Below are 21443 nucleotides of genomic sequence, written 5' to 3'. Positions count from 1 at the left end.
CATGTCACATTTTGTGATGAAGATTCATTCTTTGAAGTGGATTTCATATGTGTTAAGTTTATTTTTAATCATTTATTTCGAAGGTTTGTGTTGTTTCTTACCTCATTGCCCAAGAGCAATTGAGAGATCCTTAGGCACTTTCGGGAAAAAGTGTAAAAGTAATATTGAATTCATTGTAAAATTGACAAGGGAGCTGTACCTTATAAAAATTCAGAGAGAAAGGTAGATAAAACGACACTTTCTCAACTGTTGTGAATGGTCATTGTTCCTGTTATAAAGTTGGGCATAGAGTAAATCTGATAATTGGTAAAAGGACAATCTGTTCACTAACACTCAGTTTGTGAGTTCACTTGTAAACTAACAGGTAATGGAGAATTCCAAAATTCTTGGTGTACTCAAGATGAGTAAGGCAGAGGTGTTATTGGCAGCGAGCTAATTTGTCTTGGTGAGCCTTGTGCCACTTTCAGAATCAGTTTCCAGCTTATCGGGAGCTCTAGTGCTGAAGGTTATCATCCTAAGATTTCAAGATCACTTTGGTATTATTGAAATTGCACAATTACATCATTCTGGTACTTCCTGCAACTCAGAAAAATTATTGAGTAATTAGTTATTTATTCACATAAGTTGTCCAATGTTGAGATGTTAAAATAGAGCAACTTACAGTAATAGATTGTTAGAAAGTTATTAGGTCATATTTCAAGTTGGATGCTTAAGGAAAGGAGCCTGTTGCACATGATAAAGATTTAGTTTTCAAAAAGATCACTTTGGAGGATAGTGGAATTATTATTTTCAAATTATTGTTATTTCTCTCCATAAAACTTATAAACGGAGTTTGAGGGCTCATTTGCAAGGTTAGCCATGAAATTATATTCATTTTTGCATGTGGAGAGAACTTGTGTTCTTTTCAGAGTTTTTTGAGGACAAAAAACCTCTTGAGGCTGCTGGATTTGGGGAGTAATAGCTGGTTAGAGTGATTTTCTACAAGAATGACCAATGAGTTGCAAAGGGGAGTTCTAGTTATTGTTGAAATCATGAAAATTGTTGATTTGAAGAATTGCAGAGTGAATCAGAGGAGTTCCTAGCAGACCATACACCTTACTAGCTAGTCATCTTTACCTGGCCGTACCATAACTTCTGCATATTTGAGTGGATCTTTGACTAGTTTTCAAATGTAATGGTTGTTAACCTCAAAATCTGCAGGCTGTACAGATATGAAGGCAGAGATTAAAGATTTTTCTAGGTCGTAACATTGCTAGAGGAGTCATAACATGTGCTGGAAGGGGTGTGGGAATTGGTGAGGTGAAGTGCCTAGGTTTTGGAGCCATTTTCACCTTGAATAGAGACCCAGAGTTTGCAAAATGTTTCAAACATCATTCAGATGAACTTTATGTTTTTTGGTGAGTTTTGTGGCATTCTGTACATGCTGTACTTCATAAACAGAAAAAGTAAAAGGTCATCTAAGACCCGTAGATGACTAATTTTATAAATCAATTTGCCATTTATCCTTTAGTTGTGTTTTGGGAATTTTTCTAGGGTGTTAAAAGTGTTATTATCAATGCTAAGCAATTTTAGGTGATAGTGAGTTTCCAATCAGCATTTTTTGTGCATTATCAGCATGTTTCACAGTTTGATTTTTCACTAGAGTAGCCACCAAAAGACCTCATTATCAGACCCACAAATTTTGTCTTCTGGTATACAGTCTGACCTATTATTCTTTCAATGTGATTCAATAAAGATTAAGCATGATTTGATGATAGGGCGCTACCGATCAGGATTCTTTGTGCATCACCAACATGCTTCAGTCTGATTTCTCACTAGAACAACAGCCAAAAAACCAGATTAGCAGACCTACAAATTTCAGTTGCTGCTATACAGTGTGACTTGTTTACCGCATAGGTTAATTAAGAAATGCATACAGATAATGAACACGAACAGCAACAACAGTACTCCTTCATTCGCATATGCCAATAGATTCCATCTAGAGCATAAGATAGGATAAGATGATTTACAATGTACCCAGACGGGGTATAAATACTTTCCGCCGAACCTTCCCGAAGGGGTCTGTCAGCTACAAAACAATCCTAATCTACCCGTTGGCTACCAAATACAAAATCTCTGACGGCATAACCCAGTCGGCTACAGAATACAAAATCTGCCGACAACATCATCCCCCCCAAAAAGAAAAGTCGTCTCCTGATGACTAACAAAATAGGAGACAACCCATATACAACAAAAATACTAGAGAGAAGGTGGTGCCCCTGAAGAATGCTGCTGACGACGCAACTCATAGACCTACTCTATCCGCATGTTCAAATCCTTCTGAATCCGTGTGTTAACCTCTACTGCCTCCTTCAAAAGAAGCGCTACATCCATAGCCTGTGTCTTTGCCAACTGTAATTCCCGTTTAGTTGCTTCCTAATCTCACACGGCCGCCTCCCTATCCCTCAACAGTGCTGCCCGCTCAGCTGTCCATGCTACCTGCTGGCTAGCCAAGTCTACTGCTAACTTTTCCCTAGCCTCCCTCTCAACTGCCATAAATCTCTCCATTGCAATTTTGTCCGCTGCCCTGTCTGTCATGCTCCCAATTTCTGCCCTTCCTTAGTGACAACATTTCTAGCAGGTTTGGTCTATTATCTGGTTCCCATAGGCCAACAGAGCGTAGAGGGAACCAACCTAGGGACTTTGAGAGTCATGCATGAGCTTCCCAAGTAGTTTGGAGCAGTAGACAACAGTTTCTACAATTTAGGAGGGATTCCTAATTTGTAGGGATTGACTAGGAGTGGTCTAGGAGGCATTTTGAGACCTCGGCAAACGTTTTGGAGACTTAGAGTGCATCTCCTATTTTTTAGGAGGAACTCCCAGTTCAGTGACAGTTCTCTCAGAGGTGCACACAGTAGGGAAGTCATTTGGACTCAATTTTGGTTGATTGGGGCTGTCTCCTACTTTTTAGGAGCATCCCTAGATTTTAGGGATGGACTACCAGTTGACACATCTTGTCAAGCATCAGTCACAGACAGGTGACAAGGTCAGATTCATGTTTGATTAGTCATTTTGGGCCTTTTGGGACCATTTGGAAAATATTTTAATATATTTAAATATTTCCTAAGTTGGTGATTAAATAAATTAAAATAAGGTTAATAATATAACCATTTTGGAGTAATAAGGGGATTTTGGCTTCGGTTGATCAGGTACACCTATGCGTTATAGCTCGTTGGAAAGGTCTCGAATTATTATACATGATTTTTACTATCTATAGACTTTTTGGTGCCTTCAGCTATGGAATTTTAATAAAGCAATGTTTTTCCTATAGCATGGACGACTTTAATTGGGAAAATGTTATTTTATTATATTTTATTTAAAGGGCAAAGTGTAATTTCCCTTTAGGGTTCGATTTATAGTTGGAAGGGGATATAAGGAGATGGAGACCTAATTTCTTATTATCTTTTGCATATTGAAAAACTTGTTTTTGTGAATTGGCTCTGAGAGAGCAATTCTTCATCTGGGACGCAAACCCCAGGTTCTGGATTGGCTGGGACGTAGCCCTCAGCAGTTATTGGCAATGGATTCTTTAGACAGTGTGCGTTGCTATCAGGGATAGAGTACGCCATTATTGTGGATTCAGGTTGCAAATTTATGGTTTCAGCGTTGCAGATTGATTCTTTTAGCTGGGACGTGATTCCTTGTAGTCTTAGGGCCGCCATTTGCAGCAGTTTGGCATCATTGTTGGATGTAAGCTCCTTGGAAGTGCATTGGATTTATTATTTGACTTTATAAATCAGAAATTTGCCTGGTACGATTTATAGCAATTCTAATTTGGCTCTATGCTCTTATTTATTTTCAGTCTCCTCTCATGTTTATTGTTCATTATTCATTACTATTGTGAAAACTATCAAAAAACACAAAACAAAAACAAAACCTTCTGCAACTTCTGTCTATTCTCAAAGACCATCAAAGAAATCACAGGAAAATATAGTTTATTAATTTAAAAACTACAGCAGATCAACAAGGGCATCCATCGGCGATCTTTCACTGTCTGCCTCCACGCGCTTGCGAACATAATAAACCTCCTTATACAGTCCCACTATCTCATGCGCCAAATTCTCCAGCGAAGTGTTGCACGGCCCCAACTCTAGCTCACTAGCCCAAACCGCCAACATCTCCGGTGTCTCAAGTGCTGGCCAACCCCTCTCCTCAAAACATGAGCAGAATCGCTGCAGACAAATCCCCCTGATGTAAGCTCGAACCAAATGCCACTCCCTTCGCCGAGTCATAGCCTGCAATGCCAGATCGTGTCCCTTCTTGAGCGCAACCTTCATAGCCCTGAGGTAGTCCCTACACCTGTCCTCATCTAACCCATAATCCTCCTTTACAAAACCCTCCATCGTCCACTCGATATCACTACTCTCGTCCTCATCTGCGGGGACCATGCCCACATCCAGTGCAGCCTCCTCTGCTCTCGGCGCAACCATGGCCTGTGACACCCCCACCTCTTGAGGCTTTGGTACTGTAGCTGATACTCCTAGGTGCCCAGGGGACTAGATGGATGAACCAACCTTGGCAGGGATGAGTCGGAACTACTGTCTCAAGAAAGTGCTGGCTCTATCCATCACCTCCGGCTGCTCTGACTGTGTGGGCTCCATGCCCTCCTCCTACTGTGCTAGCTGGGCTAACTAGATTGTTTGTACTAGCTCGACGAATGCTAACAAGGAAGACGAAACAGTGACGACTGCATCACAGTCAATCACATCCAAGCGAACCTGGGGCTCAGGCTCCGGCGCTGGCAACTCTACACTGTGAGACTGGCTCCACTGGTGCAACATCTGCTACGGCCGCGGAAAAAGTCACACCTAGAGTGGTTTCTGGTGTAACAACAACTGTCGTCGGTGGGACACCCTCTGCTACTGCCCGAGGGACATCTGCTATGGCCGGCGGGGTCATCATGACCGGTGCATGACGCTGACCAAAAGGAGGAATGTGTGACATGGGAGCGGACAAGTGCGCCGAAGTTGACAACTGCAGCGGGGGGAAAATTGCGGGGTCACTATCTGCTGGTTTGCTGCCAACCTCCATAGAAGTACTCTCTTCCTCGTATTCCACCCCGCTGCTCTCCGAGGTCTCTTCCCGTCCACTGTTAGTATCCCCGTGAGCCACGTGCAATCCCCAAAATACCTTCTTCTGTCCTGCCGCTGTCCCACCCGTGTCCAAATGTCTCCAATAAAATATCGGAGGCTCTCCTTGTGCCAACTTCCCTTGAGGTGGCGCCTCAAAATCATCCATGGGTATCTGATGGATAGCTGCCTCAAGAAATAGACCAATCGCATGATGTGGCATAAAGAATGTGCAGTGTTGAAGGGTCATGAATTCCTCCATCCTATCGGCAAGGACCGAAGCCCAACCATACACTGTACCCTGCATGATGCCATTCATGAATAAAACCTGCGGCAATGCAATATCTGAAGCCCGAGTTGCATCCGTCAACGTACTCTTGATCACATCCATAATGCACCTTCAGTGACCCTCCCAAATGAAATCTTTGCGTAGTCCTCTACATTTCGACCCCTTAACCACTAAATCAATCTCCTCGGGTGAAAGATTGCGGCCCACTAGCCGTATCCAATGTTCCTTCCGTTCCTGAGAGAGCTTGTGGTTCTTAATTTCCACCTTCTTACCACCAGGGCCAGGGATGCCAAAAACCCTAGTGAAATCCCTAAGTTTAAAGGACACCATCATCTGATGATTTTTGTAAATAAATGTACTTGTTCTACTGTGCCGACTATATGCCTTTATCATAGTTTGCAAAACTGATTCAAATAAATGGGTGGAAAAGACTAGAAGCTGGATGGCCCAATGCACCTATGCCTGTATCAAAATCTGCTTAAACAGGTCTGCGTCCTGAGTTTCCTGCCACCATTTCCGGCATTCACTGCCATTAAGACCCTCAAACTGGACAGTGAGATGAGTGAGTTCTTCCTTGACTTTTTGTTTCTTGCTGTTGGAAGTCGATGGCCCTGCAACTCGGATTCCGGACGCCAAAACCCTTGCATTCTTCTCCATACTAGCCTTCAGCTAACTCTTCCACTGCTTTTGTTTGCCAGCCGATTCCATGCAATAAGGGCTTCTATTGTGCTTTTATAACCTGAGGTTCCTCCTATCTTGGCATGCGCAGCAAAAAGATGAGTTAAATGGCTATCCGCAGAAAAATTAAAGACAACCCTCTCCCACGGCTTTCTAAGCGTTCTCCTTGCCAAGATTGGAGGCAGTGTTAATGGAAGTTATTTCGAGGATATCCAGATGCCTGTCTGTCTCCAGTCGATCCAAAGTGAAAAATCCTTTCCAAAAGCAAAAATCCACATAGCTCCCAGCTACAAATCAAAAGCTCCTCAGAATCCTTTCCATTCTCACGACTTCACAAATGCCAGGTCCAAATCCCAGCCAAAAATCAGAAGCTTCTCATAATCCTTTCCAATCTCACACCTTCAAACAGTTGGGCCAAGTTTGAATCCCAGCCACAAATCAAAATCTCCTCTAAGTCCTTCAAAATCCACCAGCTATAGGCCACGGGTTCGAATCCCAGGTACAGATCAAAGCGACTCAGACTTCCCTACAAATCACAAGCTCAACAGCCGGAAACGGTCTCCACACGCGGAAAAGAGAGTTCATGGGAAAGAAGAGCGTCTACGGAGAAGTAAACAAGCGCAGCAAACAAAACACAAGTCTCATTGAAAGATTGACTAGTTTACGTGGCAGTTATCAAAAACCATCAATTTTAAAGGTGGTAATTACATGCCCTTTGGAAGGAGATCACATGCGGAAGGAATGGGGTCCATGGAAGAGTGCGAGTTAGTTATCTTTGGTGAGCAAAACAATCTGCGGGCCAGTTGAGGAAGAAAATAGTCTCCGCAAGAGAACAGGAAAAAACTCTGCGGGAAGAGTAAAAAATGCTCTGCAGAAAGACACACGGGAGACCTCCCACAAACATGTGTCCGCAAGACAGTCTAGCCGCGAAACACAGCCTGCACGATAGTCTACCCACGGGCCTCAGTCCATGGCCATTCAATTTTTTCTTTTTTTTTTTTCAATTTTTTTTTTAAATTTTTTTTCCCATATATATAGCTCTTCAATTTTGCCTCAAGGCTTCACCGTTCGAGGAAGTTATCTGGGCATTCTGCGATGATGGCAAAGTCTTTTTGGCACGGTAGATTTTCAAATTGGACCCGTTGGCTGCCTGAAACACCTCTTGCCCATCCAAGGTTGACAATTTAATTGCTCCATTGTCGCCGACCTCTCGGATCTAGTATGGTCTGACCCATCTGACCTTAAACTTTCCTAGCTTGATCTCATTCTACCCATCATACTTCAATACCAGTTGCCCTGGCTGAAACCTATTGAATTTCAAATGCTTATCATGCTAAACCTTACACCTGTTCTGTGTCACTTTCGTCGCCCACTGTGCCAACAATCGCTTCTCCTCGAGCTCATTCAAATTATGTAGCCGCTCCTTTAAGCTTTCCAAGTCACCTAGCTTGTTTTCCAGTGCTATTCTTAAACTCGGGATCATGAATTCTACTAGTACCACTGCCTCCTGTCTGAACATTAATTGGAATGGTGTGTGCCCTATCGTCACCTTGTACGCCATGCGGTAAGCCCAAAGGGTGGCGGGTAAGCTTTCTTCCCAATCTACACCTTCAACCGCACAATATTTGCAGATGATTGATACCAGGATTTTATTTGTAGCCTCGGCCTGTCCGTTTGCTCTCGGGTGATATGGACTCAACAGTGAATGACAAATCTTGAATTCGGTGGTGAGCAGTCGGATGACATGATTAACAAAATGTCCACCCTTATCACTCGTTAACTCTAATGAAATTCCATACCTAGTAATGATGTGCCTGTAAATAAACTTTGCTGTGTTGATGGCCGAGTTATTTGGTAGTGCACGTGCTTCCGCCCACTTGGTCAAGTACTCTGTTGCGACAATGATGTATCGGCACCATCTAGTCTTGCTCACCCACAGGGGTCCAATGAAATCCAATCCCCACCACTCAAAGAGTTCCTACGCGTGGGAGGGATTGACATGAAGTCTCTCTTCAGCGGCTTCCCGGCCCATTGGCAAGTGTCACACCCGACGACCCATTTCTGCGCGTCATTGTACACTGTCGGCCACTAGAGTCCTGCGAGCAATATCTTCCACGCAATGGTGTCAGGTCCCATGTGTCCTCTTGCTGGACCTTCATGTGCTTCTTTTAACACCCTCGGTATCTCTTCCTCTAATACACACCAGCGCAGGATATGATCTAGCCCCATTTTGTAAAGCAATCCGTTGATCAATTGAAAGGTACGGCTCTGATTACCAACTTGCGCCTCTCACTTGGTTGCATTTCGCTGGGGAATTGTCCTATCGACAGGTATTCTCCAATGCTCTTGTACCATTCCGGCAATACGGCAATCTGAAACAATTGTACGTCAAGAAAGTCGTCATTCACACCCTTCGCCGGTTCCACTGTTTTGATCCGTGATAGATGGCCGGCACTGACATGTTTCTTTCCTGGCCGGATAATGATTTTGAAGGTAAACTCCTGCAACAAAAGTAGCCAAATACTGATCCATCCTTAAATGACAAGTTTATTGATCATGTACAATAGGGCCTGATGATCCACATAGAAGACGAAGGGTGTGGCCAACAAGTAATGACGAAATTTCTACACGGCGTAGACCATTCCCAATGCTTCCCATTCGATCGTACTGTAATTCTGCTCTGCTTTTGATAACAAGCAACTGGCAAAGTATATGGGGTGATCCAACCTGTGGCTACCTGTCTGCACTAGGGTTGCTCCGATCGCATAGTTAGAGGCGACAACATGAACGTAAAACTCCTTATTCCAATCCAGATATGCCAAGATGGGTGCCATAGCCAGTCATACCTTTAGCCCTTCAAATGCCTCATCCTACTCTTTGTCCCATCTAAATGATTCTCCTTTACAAGTTAACCTATCTAGTGGGTATGACACCTTGGCAAAAATTTTGATAAACCTTCTGTAATAGCCTATATGTCCAAGGAAGGACTTTACCTCCATCACATTAGTAGATGGCTGCATTTCCAGGATGACTCTCACTTTGTCCGAGTCGGTCTTCAATCCTTCTTTATAGACAATGTGTCCAAGCAGTCTTCCCTGCAGAACCATGAATCTGCACTTCTTGGGATTCAACGCTAGCCGCGCCCTACAACATCGTTCCATACATTCACCGAGTGTTGTCAAATGTCTGTCCTGCGCACTGAATACAGACCAATTGTCAAGGAATGCTTTGAAGTTTCCCACGGACATCTTGTCAAAGATGTGCAGTATAATCCGCTGGAAGGTGGCAAGCGCGTTGCACAATTCGAATGGCATCCGACTGTATGCATAGACCCCATCTTCGACAACAAACGTGGTCTTCAATTTGTCCTCTGCTATAGAGATCTAATTGTATTCGGAAAATCCGTCCATAAAGGAGTAAATTTCATGTCCAGCAACCTCCTCCAGAATGTTGTCTGTGAATGAAATCGGGAAGGGATCCTTGATTGTGACTGCATTGAGACATCGAAAATCCACACATATCCGGATCTGGGTGTTGTCTTTCTTCAATGAGATAACTATAGGTGACACCCATTCACTTGTCTGTACCTTAAAAATAATTCCGGCCTCCAGCATCCTGTTGATTTCCTCCGTAACCCATGCTGCAGAGTTCTTGTTCATCCTATAGGATCGCTTCCATACAGGTACCACTCCTTCGATTAGTGGGATGCAATGCACACAACTCCGGCAGTACACCCTTTAGGTCCTTGTACGTCCATGCAAATACATCTTTGTATTCCAAGAATATCTTGAATGCTGCCGCTTTGAGTACCGAATCCCAATTATCTCCCACCAAAATGTTCTTCGGTGCTGCTTCATCCCCCAAATTTATTGCTTGTAGTGTAGCTTCATTATACTTGATTGTCTGCCCCTCACTGAATGCATGGGCGGGTGTAACATCCAATGGTGCATCCCCCTCATTTACCTCAGTTAACTCCTTTGGAAATTCATCTCCCCTCGGACCTTCCTCAATTGTCAGTACATTGCAGCTTTGGAATAGTTTGTACTCCTCTATTTGCCAATGGTAAAGAACATTGACCGAATCCAAATCGTCATCTATTGATCCTCCCTCCAACCGCAGGACTCCCTCCTGATTCGGTTCCATACGTTGTCTGCCTTCATCCTCCTCTTCTTCGGAATCTGATGATAGGGCTTCTTCCCCAACCATTTGGGTGTGCAAATCGATGACAAATCACCGGCCTTTACTTTCGATGACAAGGTGTTCTTCTTCCAGTCGTGTCTAACTCTAGCTTGAATAAGCCATCCGCAGCCAAGGATGGCATCGTATCCTTTTCTCTTTAATGGGATCATGACAAAGTCCAGTAGGAATGGTTGTGTGCCAATCATTAGCAGCTGTGCCATCAGTACGCCCAGAGGTTTAATGTCGTACTAGTCCGCTATAAGCAACTGAAATGTAGGGGGCCACAATGTCAGTTGCCCCAGCTTCTTCCAAGTCTCCTTGGGTAAGACATTTACGCCGGACCCACCGTCGACTATTGTGTCTATGAGAACATGTCCGAGGATCCCCATCTCGACGACCACCGGATGTCGGCCGGATGCAAGGGCTAGCAACATTTGGTCTTCTCCTCCTGCATCACTTTCCTTCCCTCTTCCTTGTTCTCCTGGTATCCTCGGAGCTGGTGCAATATTTGTGAGAGCGGATCGAAGCTGGGGCATCGTAAGAAGCAAATCATTTATCTTGACAAGTATCTCCGTTTGCAAAATTTGTCGTACAATGTTTTGTTCTGCGGAGTTTCTTGCCAAAGTGCTGATGGTGTCCGTCAACTGAGATGTTTCCGCCTGCGATGCCTTTCCAATCTCCGCTCGCGCTTCTCCAAATTTCCTCTTTTCCTCCGCTAGGTCCGAGTACTCTTTTGCTTGCCTCTGCATAATCGCCAAAACCTCTTCTTCATCCATCCCAACAGTGATCAAGTTTACTCCCGATTTTGGACATTTGGCATCGTCAAGGTCGCCAAGTCCGCACCATCTGCATAATAGTTTGGGTGTATTTGCAGTTGGACATTCCCGGGCAAAGTGCCCCCACAAGTTACATGCGAAGGCATTGTACAATCGGCTGTCTGTTCGCATCATACTGGATTTGGCTTCTGTTGGTATTGTTAGTGTTATTGTTTGCATTGTTATTGTTATTCTGTCCATGTCTATTATTCCTGTATCCTCCCAACGTAGCATCAACATTATTGGTATTTCTGGTACTGCCTAACGGGGACGCCTCCTGTGTAAGTAGTACTTACAGAGATCCTCTAGTCTTCATGTTAAAGGGACATTCCTTCGTCGAATGGCCCATGATCTGACAAATGTCGCAGAATTGGTTCTTTGGACAAGATCCTTTAGTATGACTGTAGGTCTTACACTCTGTGCACCATAGCTCACTGCCCTTTGTCTCCTTCTGCATATTTTTAAACTCCATCATGCGGATCAGTCCTTCTGTGGGGTGCGGACCTTCCTGCTACTATTTTCATCATTACTGGTATCCTCTCCCGAGGACTCGTTGTCATCTGAGTTAGAGGAACTATTCTTCTTCTTCTTTTTCGTCTTTTGCTTGCTTTCCAAGTTCAGTGCTCTATTGTACGCTTCCATGTATGATGACGGCGGCACAATTTTCATTTTCTTCCACAACTTCAAGTGTAAGCCTTCCATGAACCATCTTTTCTGAAGTCCGTCCACTGGCTTATTTTCCATTTTATTTATCAAATCTTTTAATTTCCTGGCGTAGATGCAGACAGTTTCATTCTTCCCCTGCTTGGTATTGAAGATCTCGCCAACAATTTCATTATCATCACTCAACAGTTGGAATTCTGCGAGAAACTCCTTTTTAATGTTATTCCAACTGTTTAGCTTCTGCGGATCTATACTAGTAAACCAGTCAATTGCCACACCCCGTAGGGTGGCCGGAATTCGCCTCATCCAGTCGTCTCCATCAGTTATGCCATTTTCCCTCCAGATCGTTTCACATGTTTTGCAGTGTCAAATGGGATCGGCCGTACCATCGCCATCGAACTTCGGCAGTTTTTCTTTTGGTCCTGCCATCACAATTGGTTTTTGTAAACAGGCGTTGCTCGGTCCTACAACACTAGCGTTCACTCCCACACCGTGGCTTTGCACTCCCATACCAGTGCTTTGCACTCCCACACCGGCGCTCTGCACTCCCACACCGGCAATCTGCACTCCCAGACTAGCGGTCTGCACTCCCACACCGGCGGCTTTCTCTCCCACACCGGCGATCTCAACAGCTGCGAAGCTTGGTGAAGAAGGATGTTTTGAAGTTGTCTCGTGCAGAAGTGTATCTCGGATGAAAAGTTCACTCCACGCTCATGCTCCCTCGGCACTCCGAGCCGTGCGAGTCGATGCTCTTCCGTTTGGATTCTCTTCCCTCGGCGAACACAAATTCAAAAACTCCTCTTGTGCTTCTTCCACCAATTCCACCCGCTGTCGAGTCTGCTCCAACAATTCTTCCGCGCTCCTGTTTCCGTCAGCAATCTTTTGGAATCTCCTTCGGTGCTCTGCCTGCTGTGCCAGAATTAAATTACCCTAAGCTATGTGAATTTCATCTTTTTCCTTCACCTTGTTCTTATTTTTATTCAGCTGATTCAGCATTAGTCTTTATTCCAGCCCTTGTTCCAGGTCCATTGGGCAACGATGCCAAAGGTTTACCGCATAGGTTAATTAAGAAATGCACACAGATAATGAACACAAACAGCAACAACAATACTCCTTCATTCGCATATGCCAACAGATTCCATCTAGAGCATAAGATACGATAAGATGATTTACAATGTACCCAGACGGGGTATAAATACTTTCTGCCGAACCTTCCCGAACGGGTCCGTCGGCTACAAAACAATCCTAATCTATCCGTCGGCTACCAAATACAAAATCTCTGACGGCATAACCCAGTCGGCTACAAAATACAAAATCTGCCGAGGACATGACTTATAATTCTTTTAATGTGATTGGATAAAGTTTAGGCATGCTTTGAACAAGTATTTCTACCTATGTTCACTTTGGGTGTCTTGGACATGAGTTGGCATTTCCAAGTGTCTTCTTTTCAGTCCAGACCTGTTGCAGCATGTCTGCAGAGCATTAGCAAACCTCAACCATCATATTCTTCACCATTTGTCAAGGTATAATGCTGGTGTTTCACAACTGGATTATTAGTTCATGTTGTTTGAACTATACTAAAGTGGTTGTAGCAGTTTATGAGTTGTATAGTTGACTGGTTTTTAGCTTCTGGGTTTTGACTGCGTACGCATTTTTTCCATCAACATTTCATTTCACACTCCATGATCCATCATCAGGATGAAAGAAAGTTAAAATGGTGATCACACTCCATGAACCATGATCCGTGGTTCATGCTCTTTTCTTTCTCTCATCCTGATGATGGATCATGGACTCTGACCCAAAACATTGATGGGAAAAATGCTTATGCAATCAAAACCCAGAAGCTATAAACCAATCTTGGTAGACAGCAAATTTCATTCATCTAATTATGTGTCATGTTATATCATTATAAAAACTGAATGGTGGTACTGCCTAGTATATTTGTCATAGGCTCATTTATTTATTGTACTCGCCCCACTGAATAAGTGGCTAAAGTGTTATTTTCTTACTGAATAAGTGGATGGTTTTGGTTCTTTTCCTACTTATCCCACTGAATAAGTAGTGAGTTTTGTGTTTTCTTTCCCACTGAAAAGTGGAACTGTCATGTTTATTACCCCACTAAATAAGTGAAAGTACAGTAATTGCACACTCCATTGAAAAAGTGTCACGTGTTCTTTCTTTTAATATTGCATAAGAAATCCACTGAATAAATGAGACTGGCCAACTTTCCGCCTGGTGCATTTCAGTTCTGTTGCAAGCTTTCAAGTTTATTGTATAGTCCTCAAGACCATACATTCCCACCTTGCCCATCTCGGGAACTTAATGATTAAATAATAGAAAGGACCTTGCCTACTATCTCATTTCAATTGCAATACATTAAAAAATGAGTGCATATTACAGTGAGCAACATCACGTGTTACCATTTTTACTGTCTAATGTGGTTTTTGTTGTACGTTTACCATGTCATCAAGGTTATTTTCATACAAAAATCAATTTTGTATTATCATGACAAATAAATCACAATCTAAAATTTAAAAACAATGCAAATATTACACTTGTTAATCCAAATGTGTAACAGTAATATAATGAAAAGTAAATTACAAACCAAAAAATGTAGATACCTTATATTCTGAATTTCTTTATTCACATCTTTTATCATGTCACTATAAATGGGTATGTGAATCACATCCTCATAATCAAGAAGAACCTGTACACAAAACAAATATATAGGAATCAGTATATTTCTTATTTAAGATCTCTATTGTTTCATCTTAAAAATCGTATGGTTTATTATTCTTTTAAACAAAAGCCATCTTATACATATATACGGGGCATTTAGATATCTTTAAAACTTAAAACATGGTATACTCTATTCATAAAGGTTAGTTACTAGTCAAACATACCATTAATATTCAAAAATGATAACATTTCTGCCTCAGACACTTATATAATCAAGAGAGAAATTCGAGTATCTATGTCATCTGAAAGGTGATGTCATTAAATTTGTTTAGATATACAAACCAATAGAATCCATGCTTGGTTTGACGTTGAAGTTCAACTTATAATTTTGACTTGATTAAGAGATTAGAATGTAATATTGCACCTGGATATCTCTGACCTTTATTTTGTGATATCTTTGTGGCAGGACATCACAAATTAGAGTCATTAGGCACTTCAGATAATTTTCAAGGCTCTACACATAATACAATGTGTTCACAAAAGATTATGGATGGAAAAACTGTATTAACGAGATAGGATACAATGATTAATTACATGCAAGGAGATAAGCATGCATTTATGCCAGTCAAGGATATATGCTGAATTCATTAACTTCAATAAATATCTATGTATTGAATAGAATTTGAATGGAAACTTCTCTTATCAGTTGTAAATGCCCCCAAACTTAAGAAGTATGGAAAGTATTGCATAGAACTAATAAAATTCAAGTCCTTTTTTTCTCAATTAATAGAGATTCATTACCAAGATTGAGAACAAATTTAATCCTGTAAACTATGAAATAGTGAGAATTTCAAATTCAAATGATCCCAACACAATTGTTAGAGAAAATAACTTAAGAGGAACATTATTGCCAAAACTCAAGGTTTGTCGTCTTAAAATGGAAGCACTTGCATTGTAACACCTTCTAGCCCTCCCTTTTGTGATCTCCTAGGTCCATGAATGCACTTAAGCTACGATTTCTCCTGTTCTTGAGTTTCTGCCCCTTCGGCCGATATCTCTCCATCCCTAAGATCCTAATGCGCTTCTAGAGGTTCAAACTCTTCAAGCTAGATCATCCATGATCCACAGGTATGGTACAACCTCATCTCTGACCCCTTACTCGAGGCATTTGGCCTCGGATCAAGGGCCCATTTTGGGATTTTCAATCGTTTCCAGCCTTCTTGAATCGGCCCTTCTCAGTTTTTGTTCCAAAATTGCTATAAAAGAAGCCCTTCTCTCCTCATTTGACCATCCATGATCCATTACAATCACATTCATACACAAGCATGCCATTGGCATCTACAAGCATCCATTATTGTCCTTTGAGCATCCATTTGAGAGCAACATTCATCCAAGGCATCATCCATTCAAGCAAGCTTTCAAGGAGCATTTAAGAGTTCTATCATCCAAGCATTCTAAAGCATTTCTTCACTCATGGATATATGATTAGCGTATCTATTTGCATTTGTGGGGACATCCTACATCAGTATTAAAGCATCATCTTTGTGGATCTGAATCCTTCGAAGGAGGCTTGACAAGCAAGGTAAATATTTACATTTGTCTTGCTTCTTTATGCTTTATCATTTCAAGGTTGATCCCTTAACCAGGGTTTGACTGAGGCAAGCCCCTTCCCTCCAACAAATTACATTTTCCATAGTTTTTAGGTGTAGATTTTGAGGTTTTAGAGTTGGAGGACGCATAATTTTAAACTAGGGTTTCAAGTTGTAGGTTTGGCTCCAGATTTCAAAATTTTGAGCAGAGCAGGTAAGGGAGGACCTTGCCGCTTACCCAGGTCATCCCTACCCTCAAGGTTGTCACCATCATGAGACCCCCGGATTTGCAAAATTCGAAGATACCAGTCTGCAGGTCACAGATCCAGAACGGTTTCAGGTTTTGACAATTTTTACAGCAGTTTTCTAGACCTGAGTTGATCTTTCTCATTGTCTTGCAAGGTGAGTTTTATGCTTTACTTTGATATTTCATAGCATTTATCACATAGTTTCAGATATGATTCTTGCATGTTCATGGCTGTTATACAAAGTTCATTCATTATTAGTATCTCGTTTGGTCAATTTGCTTGCACTTAGTAATCATTTAATCAAATCAATCTATAGTACAATAATCAAGGGAAAGGACATTGATAGAAAGTGGTCCTTGTTAGTTGTCAGAATTGCACCCTTGCTAAACTGCATTACACTTTAATATTCTAGGATTACATGGGAACTCCCTTAGGCAGTGCGTAACCTAATTTTGAGAAGAGCCTTTGGGTTCTAGGTTGGCTCCTATATGATGCTTCACCTGCAAGACTTACATAAACTATGTTCTTGATGGGAAAAGTGGTTAAAAACTAGCATGAATTTAAACGTTGACTTGAAAACTAAAGGTGATGCACCAAGATGCTATTTAAGGACATGAAACTACAGAAAAAAACACCAGTTACCATGACAAACCTTAACTTGCACAACTTATTACAGCACATTCCCCACATCAGTATTTCACTAAGAGGCCCAAATACATTTGACCCACAAAAGGAAGATAGCTTCACTATAATCAAACCACTTGTACTTACTAAACACACTTAATGACCTGCATAGAACAAACTAACCACAGACAGAGGTGATAAACTTCGAGATAAAACTTCAAAGAAAATAGAACTTTTCACAAGTAGCTTAATCAATCAGATAAACGCAACTAAACCTGCGAGAATAGATGGCAATGATTTTAAGCTGCTAATGGCATCCAAAATGTAATCTCTATTCCATTCCCATTGAGTTACAAAGCATATGTAAAAATCTGCAAAAAGGACTTAAAACAGTCACTAAAATGTAGAAAATACATAACTCCTAAAATGAGTCACCAAAACTCATTATGTGCAATGTTTACTCCAACCAACTGGGTCGGATTAAACAGAAAAGCCTACTTTAAAGGTCCTCAAAGGTCTTCAGAAAGATTCTAAAAATGAGAAAAAGTCCACTTTTACTTCTTCCATCATAATGACCCTTCAAAACAGACTCCAACTTCCCTAACTCTGCTCCAACTAGCTATATATGTCCCACTTGTCTGTAAACTGATTTAAACCTCCCTATAGGGGTCTCTTCATCAATTCAGTCCTATCCCTCCTTGACTCAGCTTTTCCACACGTCTTTATTATTGCATCATAAATCTAATATTTATTAAATTATTTATAAAATACTATTTAATAAATATTAAACATAATTAATATTAATGCAAAAAATTAATAAAACAAATATAAATTTCTATTTCTATTTATTTAGTAATATCTTAATTACTTAACAAATACATATAAAAAATTATATTTGTTAAGGCATGGAAGCCTTTTACAAACCATGACACTAGTGAAGTAGAAGGTTGAAAGAATAATATGAAAAAATTAATGGTAAAAAATGCCTTCTTTGCTTTCGGCATACTAGGGCACATAAAAAGGGAATGAAAAAGCCTTATCCCAATTTCATTTCACAATGCATTTGCCATTCCATGCTGTGAGGCTTTCATCATAGGGTTTGACAAATTTGGAGGAAGTTTTGGAGCATTTTTTCCTGAAGAAATTCTGCATCTCTAAGACTTTTTTCCCTGCAGATTTTTCGCATTTGACAGGTACATTATCATCATGGCACTGTGAGTTTTTGCATTTCTTATGAGGTCGCAGATGGTTTTTTATTGCTCCATTGAAACTTCTCTCAAATGTTTCTCAAACACCTTCATCTCTGAAACAGCAGGGCTGAAATCCAATCTCGAGGCTGTTATAGAACAATTAGACGGGCTGGACAAAATCAAGGAACAACAAACCAAAATGGCTACAATGCACTCCTCTTTGATTGCAGAAACCAAACAAAAAGTGAAATCATGGGCTTCGATTTGCACTAACATGGATACTACTACACCTAGGCTAAGTATAGTCAAAATTGTCCAGGGTAAGATTGATGATGAATGTGTGCGGCGTGCATGTGAGCTGAATCTGCGGGTTCAAGGTCTCTTACCCACTCCCGATTCTATAGCTGCGGGACAATCTTTTCTCTCAAAATACCTTGGTATCTCTGATATTGCCTTGGACAAGTGTTGGTTTGGTACAGGTGATATCCTTTTCATCAGATTCCTCTCTTTTTCTGATAGGCTTGGTGCCCTTAGAGCGAAGAGAAAGTTGTTTTCTCTCCCCTCTAAAATTTATCTGGATGAGGATCTTACTAAGGCACAGGTTACTGAACTCAAACATGCTCGGGGAATTGTGGCAAATGCTAGGCGTGCTAAGAAATGGACTGTTATTAGGAATCTTAGAGCTGCGGTTCAGGATTCTCCTCCTACTAGTTGGGTAGAGAGGACAACCTCAAAGCTAGCATGACGGTCCCAACAGCAGTCTGACAAGAGAAAGCCCTCTTCTCTTCTTGTCAACTGTTGGAATGGTAATGGCTCTTTATGGTCATCACCTGGTCTATTTCAGAATGCAGTGGGTCGTTAGATATTTTGAACGTTACTGAGATTCATGAAAGCCCTCTTGGTTATCAGTGGCTATCAGTTTGTAGAGATGAGGTCCGGACTATCGGTGGGGTCTGTGGGCCTTGGGATGTGGCTTGCTTAGTATGTGATGATATTTTCAATTTCACTTCAGTCATTCACTCCTAACGCCTTTGCTAGATTTATGTGGGTTCGGATTGGTCGGCAAAAACACCAACAGAGAGATATTTTTATTGCTGTTTGTTATTTTCCACCGACCTCTCCTTATGCCATTCATGACCCAGAGAATGGTGATCCTTTCCGTGACCTTCAGGAAAGCATTTTAGAGTTTGCGACTTTGGGTGATATTATTTTACTATTGGAGACTTCAATGCTCGAACCAGGGATCTTCAGACTCCTTTGCATGATCGTGGTTCTGATTCGAATTGCACTTCTCAGTTAGACCTGACTAGTATGGGACTTCAGCACACCTTGGAGGATGTTCTTGGACCGCTCTCAAGGTATGGCCGTCACCTCCTCCAGCTATGTGAGTCTTCTAGGTTGCTGATTTTGAACGGTTTATCCTTCCTTCCTAGATCGAACCTCTTCACCTAATGGCCACACTATGGTGGTGCAAGTTTAGTTGACTATTTCATTTCCTCTCCTTCATTTCTTCCTTTCACAATTTCACCATTTCGCATCTCCCCTTGGCTGATCATGCTCTTCTTAGCATTTCTATTTGTGTTCCACCCCACCCATCGCACTCCTCCCAATCTTCTCACTACCACGCTGATACTGTCTCCCTTCCTACTCGCTTTCATTACCCCGAGAGCAATGGTGAGCTCTTTACTTACCACCTTAGGAGACTTCTGACACCTGCTAGTTTTAGTGAGTCGCTTGTTGCCTCTGACATGTTTGATTCACTTGCCTCTGCCATCTGGGATTTTGCTCTCCTTTCTATTCCTCACCGTCATCCTCCCTCTCTCAAAGCTAAGCGTCGGAATACTTGTCCTATGAATAAATGGTTTGATACTGATTGCAAAGCTTTCCATCGCTCTATTCGCGTCGCCTTTGAGAATCAGTCTCTTGTCTTCACCCATCTGCACCTTTCGTACCTCCGTTTTCTTTGCCACAAAAAACATTCTTTTGCCTCTTTTCAGTGTAGAACCCTTTGCTCCACACTTATCCAGAATCCCCAGATCTTTTGGCGTACCCTTTTCAATCTGCATATTATTTTACTTTCTTTTTGTTCATGTTGAGTGATTTTCAATTCCTTCAAGAAAACAATGTAAATGTCTCATTTCCGAAGTCATAAGGGGTTAAATTAGTAAACGGAGGAATAAGGAGTTGGATGCAAACTATTTGACAAAATTCCTGTCAGCAGTTGTTTAATTTTTGGGCATTTCTAGGGTGTCCATTACAATCCGACATAGTTTTAGTAAATATACAATAAAGATAACTATAAGGATTCTTATCATTGATCTCTACACTCAAGATTGCATGAACAAACTTTAATATCAGAGCATATTCAACACTATCTTCTGCAGCACTTTATCCTTCATCATTCCCCTTCCAAATGTTTTCACTTACCATCATAAACTAATTAGAAAATGATTGTATAACATAGGAGAGTTTATACAGCTCATACAGAGCTGATTCCACAATTTGAAATGAAGTTTATGACTCATAAAAGAACAAGACTTCCTTCAACAATTATGTGCAACTTATTATATTGTAGTCCTGAAATATAATTGACTCTCAGTAATATAATATTATAAACCAATGAAATTTTTACTTACATTTATTGCATTCTTTCACTGCTCAATAATATGTGCTTCTACAAGTATCAATGAAAAGCGTATACTTTTTTAATATGATATGTTAAATAGCATTCTTTAATCATAATTTAACTAATACCTTCCTACAAATATCCAGAAAATGGTAACAATTTATTTTAGAAATGGTGAGAAATGTATTGTGGCTCTCACTCATGAAATATGAACACAAAGTACACCCTTAAAAAACCTCAGATATTTATATCTAAAAGAACACAATTTAAAATACAATAATTAAGAAAAAATCCAAAATCATTCTTTCCTAGTTGCTCAAGTAGGTAACTATGAGAGAACACACCTCTGCAATATCATCTTCCCCAACAATGCCAAAGGGTACAATAGTGGCACCAAACCGAGCTGCCATTCGTACAAATTCTGCCTTTTCAGGCCAGAAGAGCTTGTATTGTTCGCCCTACAAGATTAAGGAAGAATAAGGTGCATAATATAAATTTCCATAATCATGACTTAAGTAGAAAACAAAATATGTTTAAGTCACAAGATACCATTTATTCTACAATAAGAAGTGTAAAGAAGAATCAAATTAAAACATTTGATTATTGATAATTTCAATATTTTTCAGGTTTATTGCATTTTCTTTTTTGTTTCATTACATTGTGCAGAAAAGGGAGGTGTAGCTTCCAAGTTCTTACTCTTAGATTCATCATTACTTTGTTTGATAGATGCAAGGTTACCTTAAAATTAAGTTAGA

At 41.1% G+C, this 21443-nt stretch overlaps 1 protein-coding gene across 2 annotated transcripts in view; it reads right to left on the bottom strand.

The window, feature by feature from the left end:
* LOC149554605 (phytyl ester synthase 1, chloroplastic-like) overlaps positions 1–21443 on the bottom strand; it is a 256115-nt gene that overhangs the window by 78354 nt on the left and 156318 nt on the right. For both annotated transcript variants that reach the window (XM_089828658.1, XM_089828659.1), the window contains exons 11-12: positions 21033–21146; positions 14354–14439 (exon numbers count right to left, since the gene is read on the bottom strand). In XM_089828658.1, the coding sequence (XP_089684784.1) occupies positions 14354–14439; positions 21033–21146 (200 nt within the window). The remainder of the gene's footprint in view (positions 1–14353; positions 14440–21032; positions 21147–21443) is intronic.

Source organism: Cupressus sempervirens, chromosome 5 (genome assembly GCF_028749045.1).
Source record: "Cupressus sempervirens isolate cs-2001-9-10 chromosome 5, ASM2874904v1, whole genome shotgun sequence".
NCBI lineage: Eukaryota > Viridiplantae > Streptophyta > Pinopsida > Cupressales > Cupressaceae > Cupressus > Cupressus sempervirens.
This window is presented reverse-complemented; position numbering and strand designations above follow the sequence as displayed.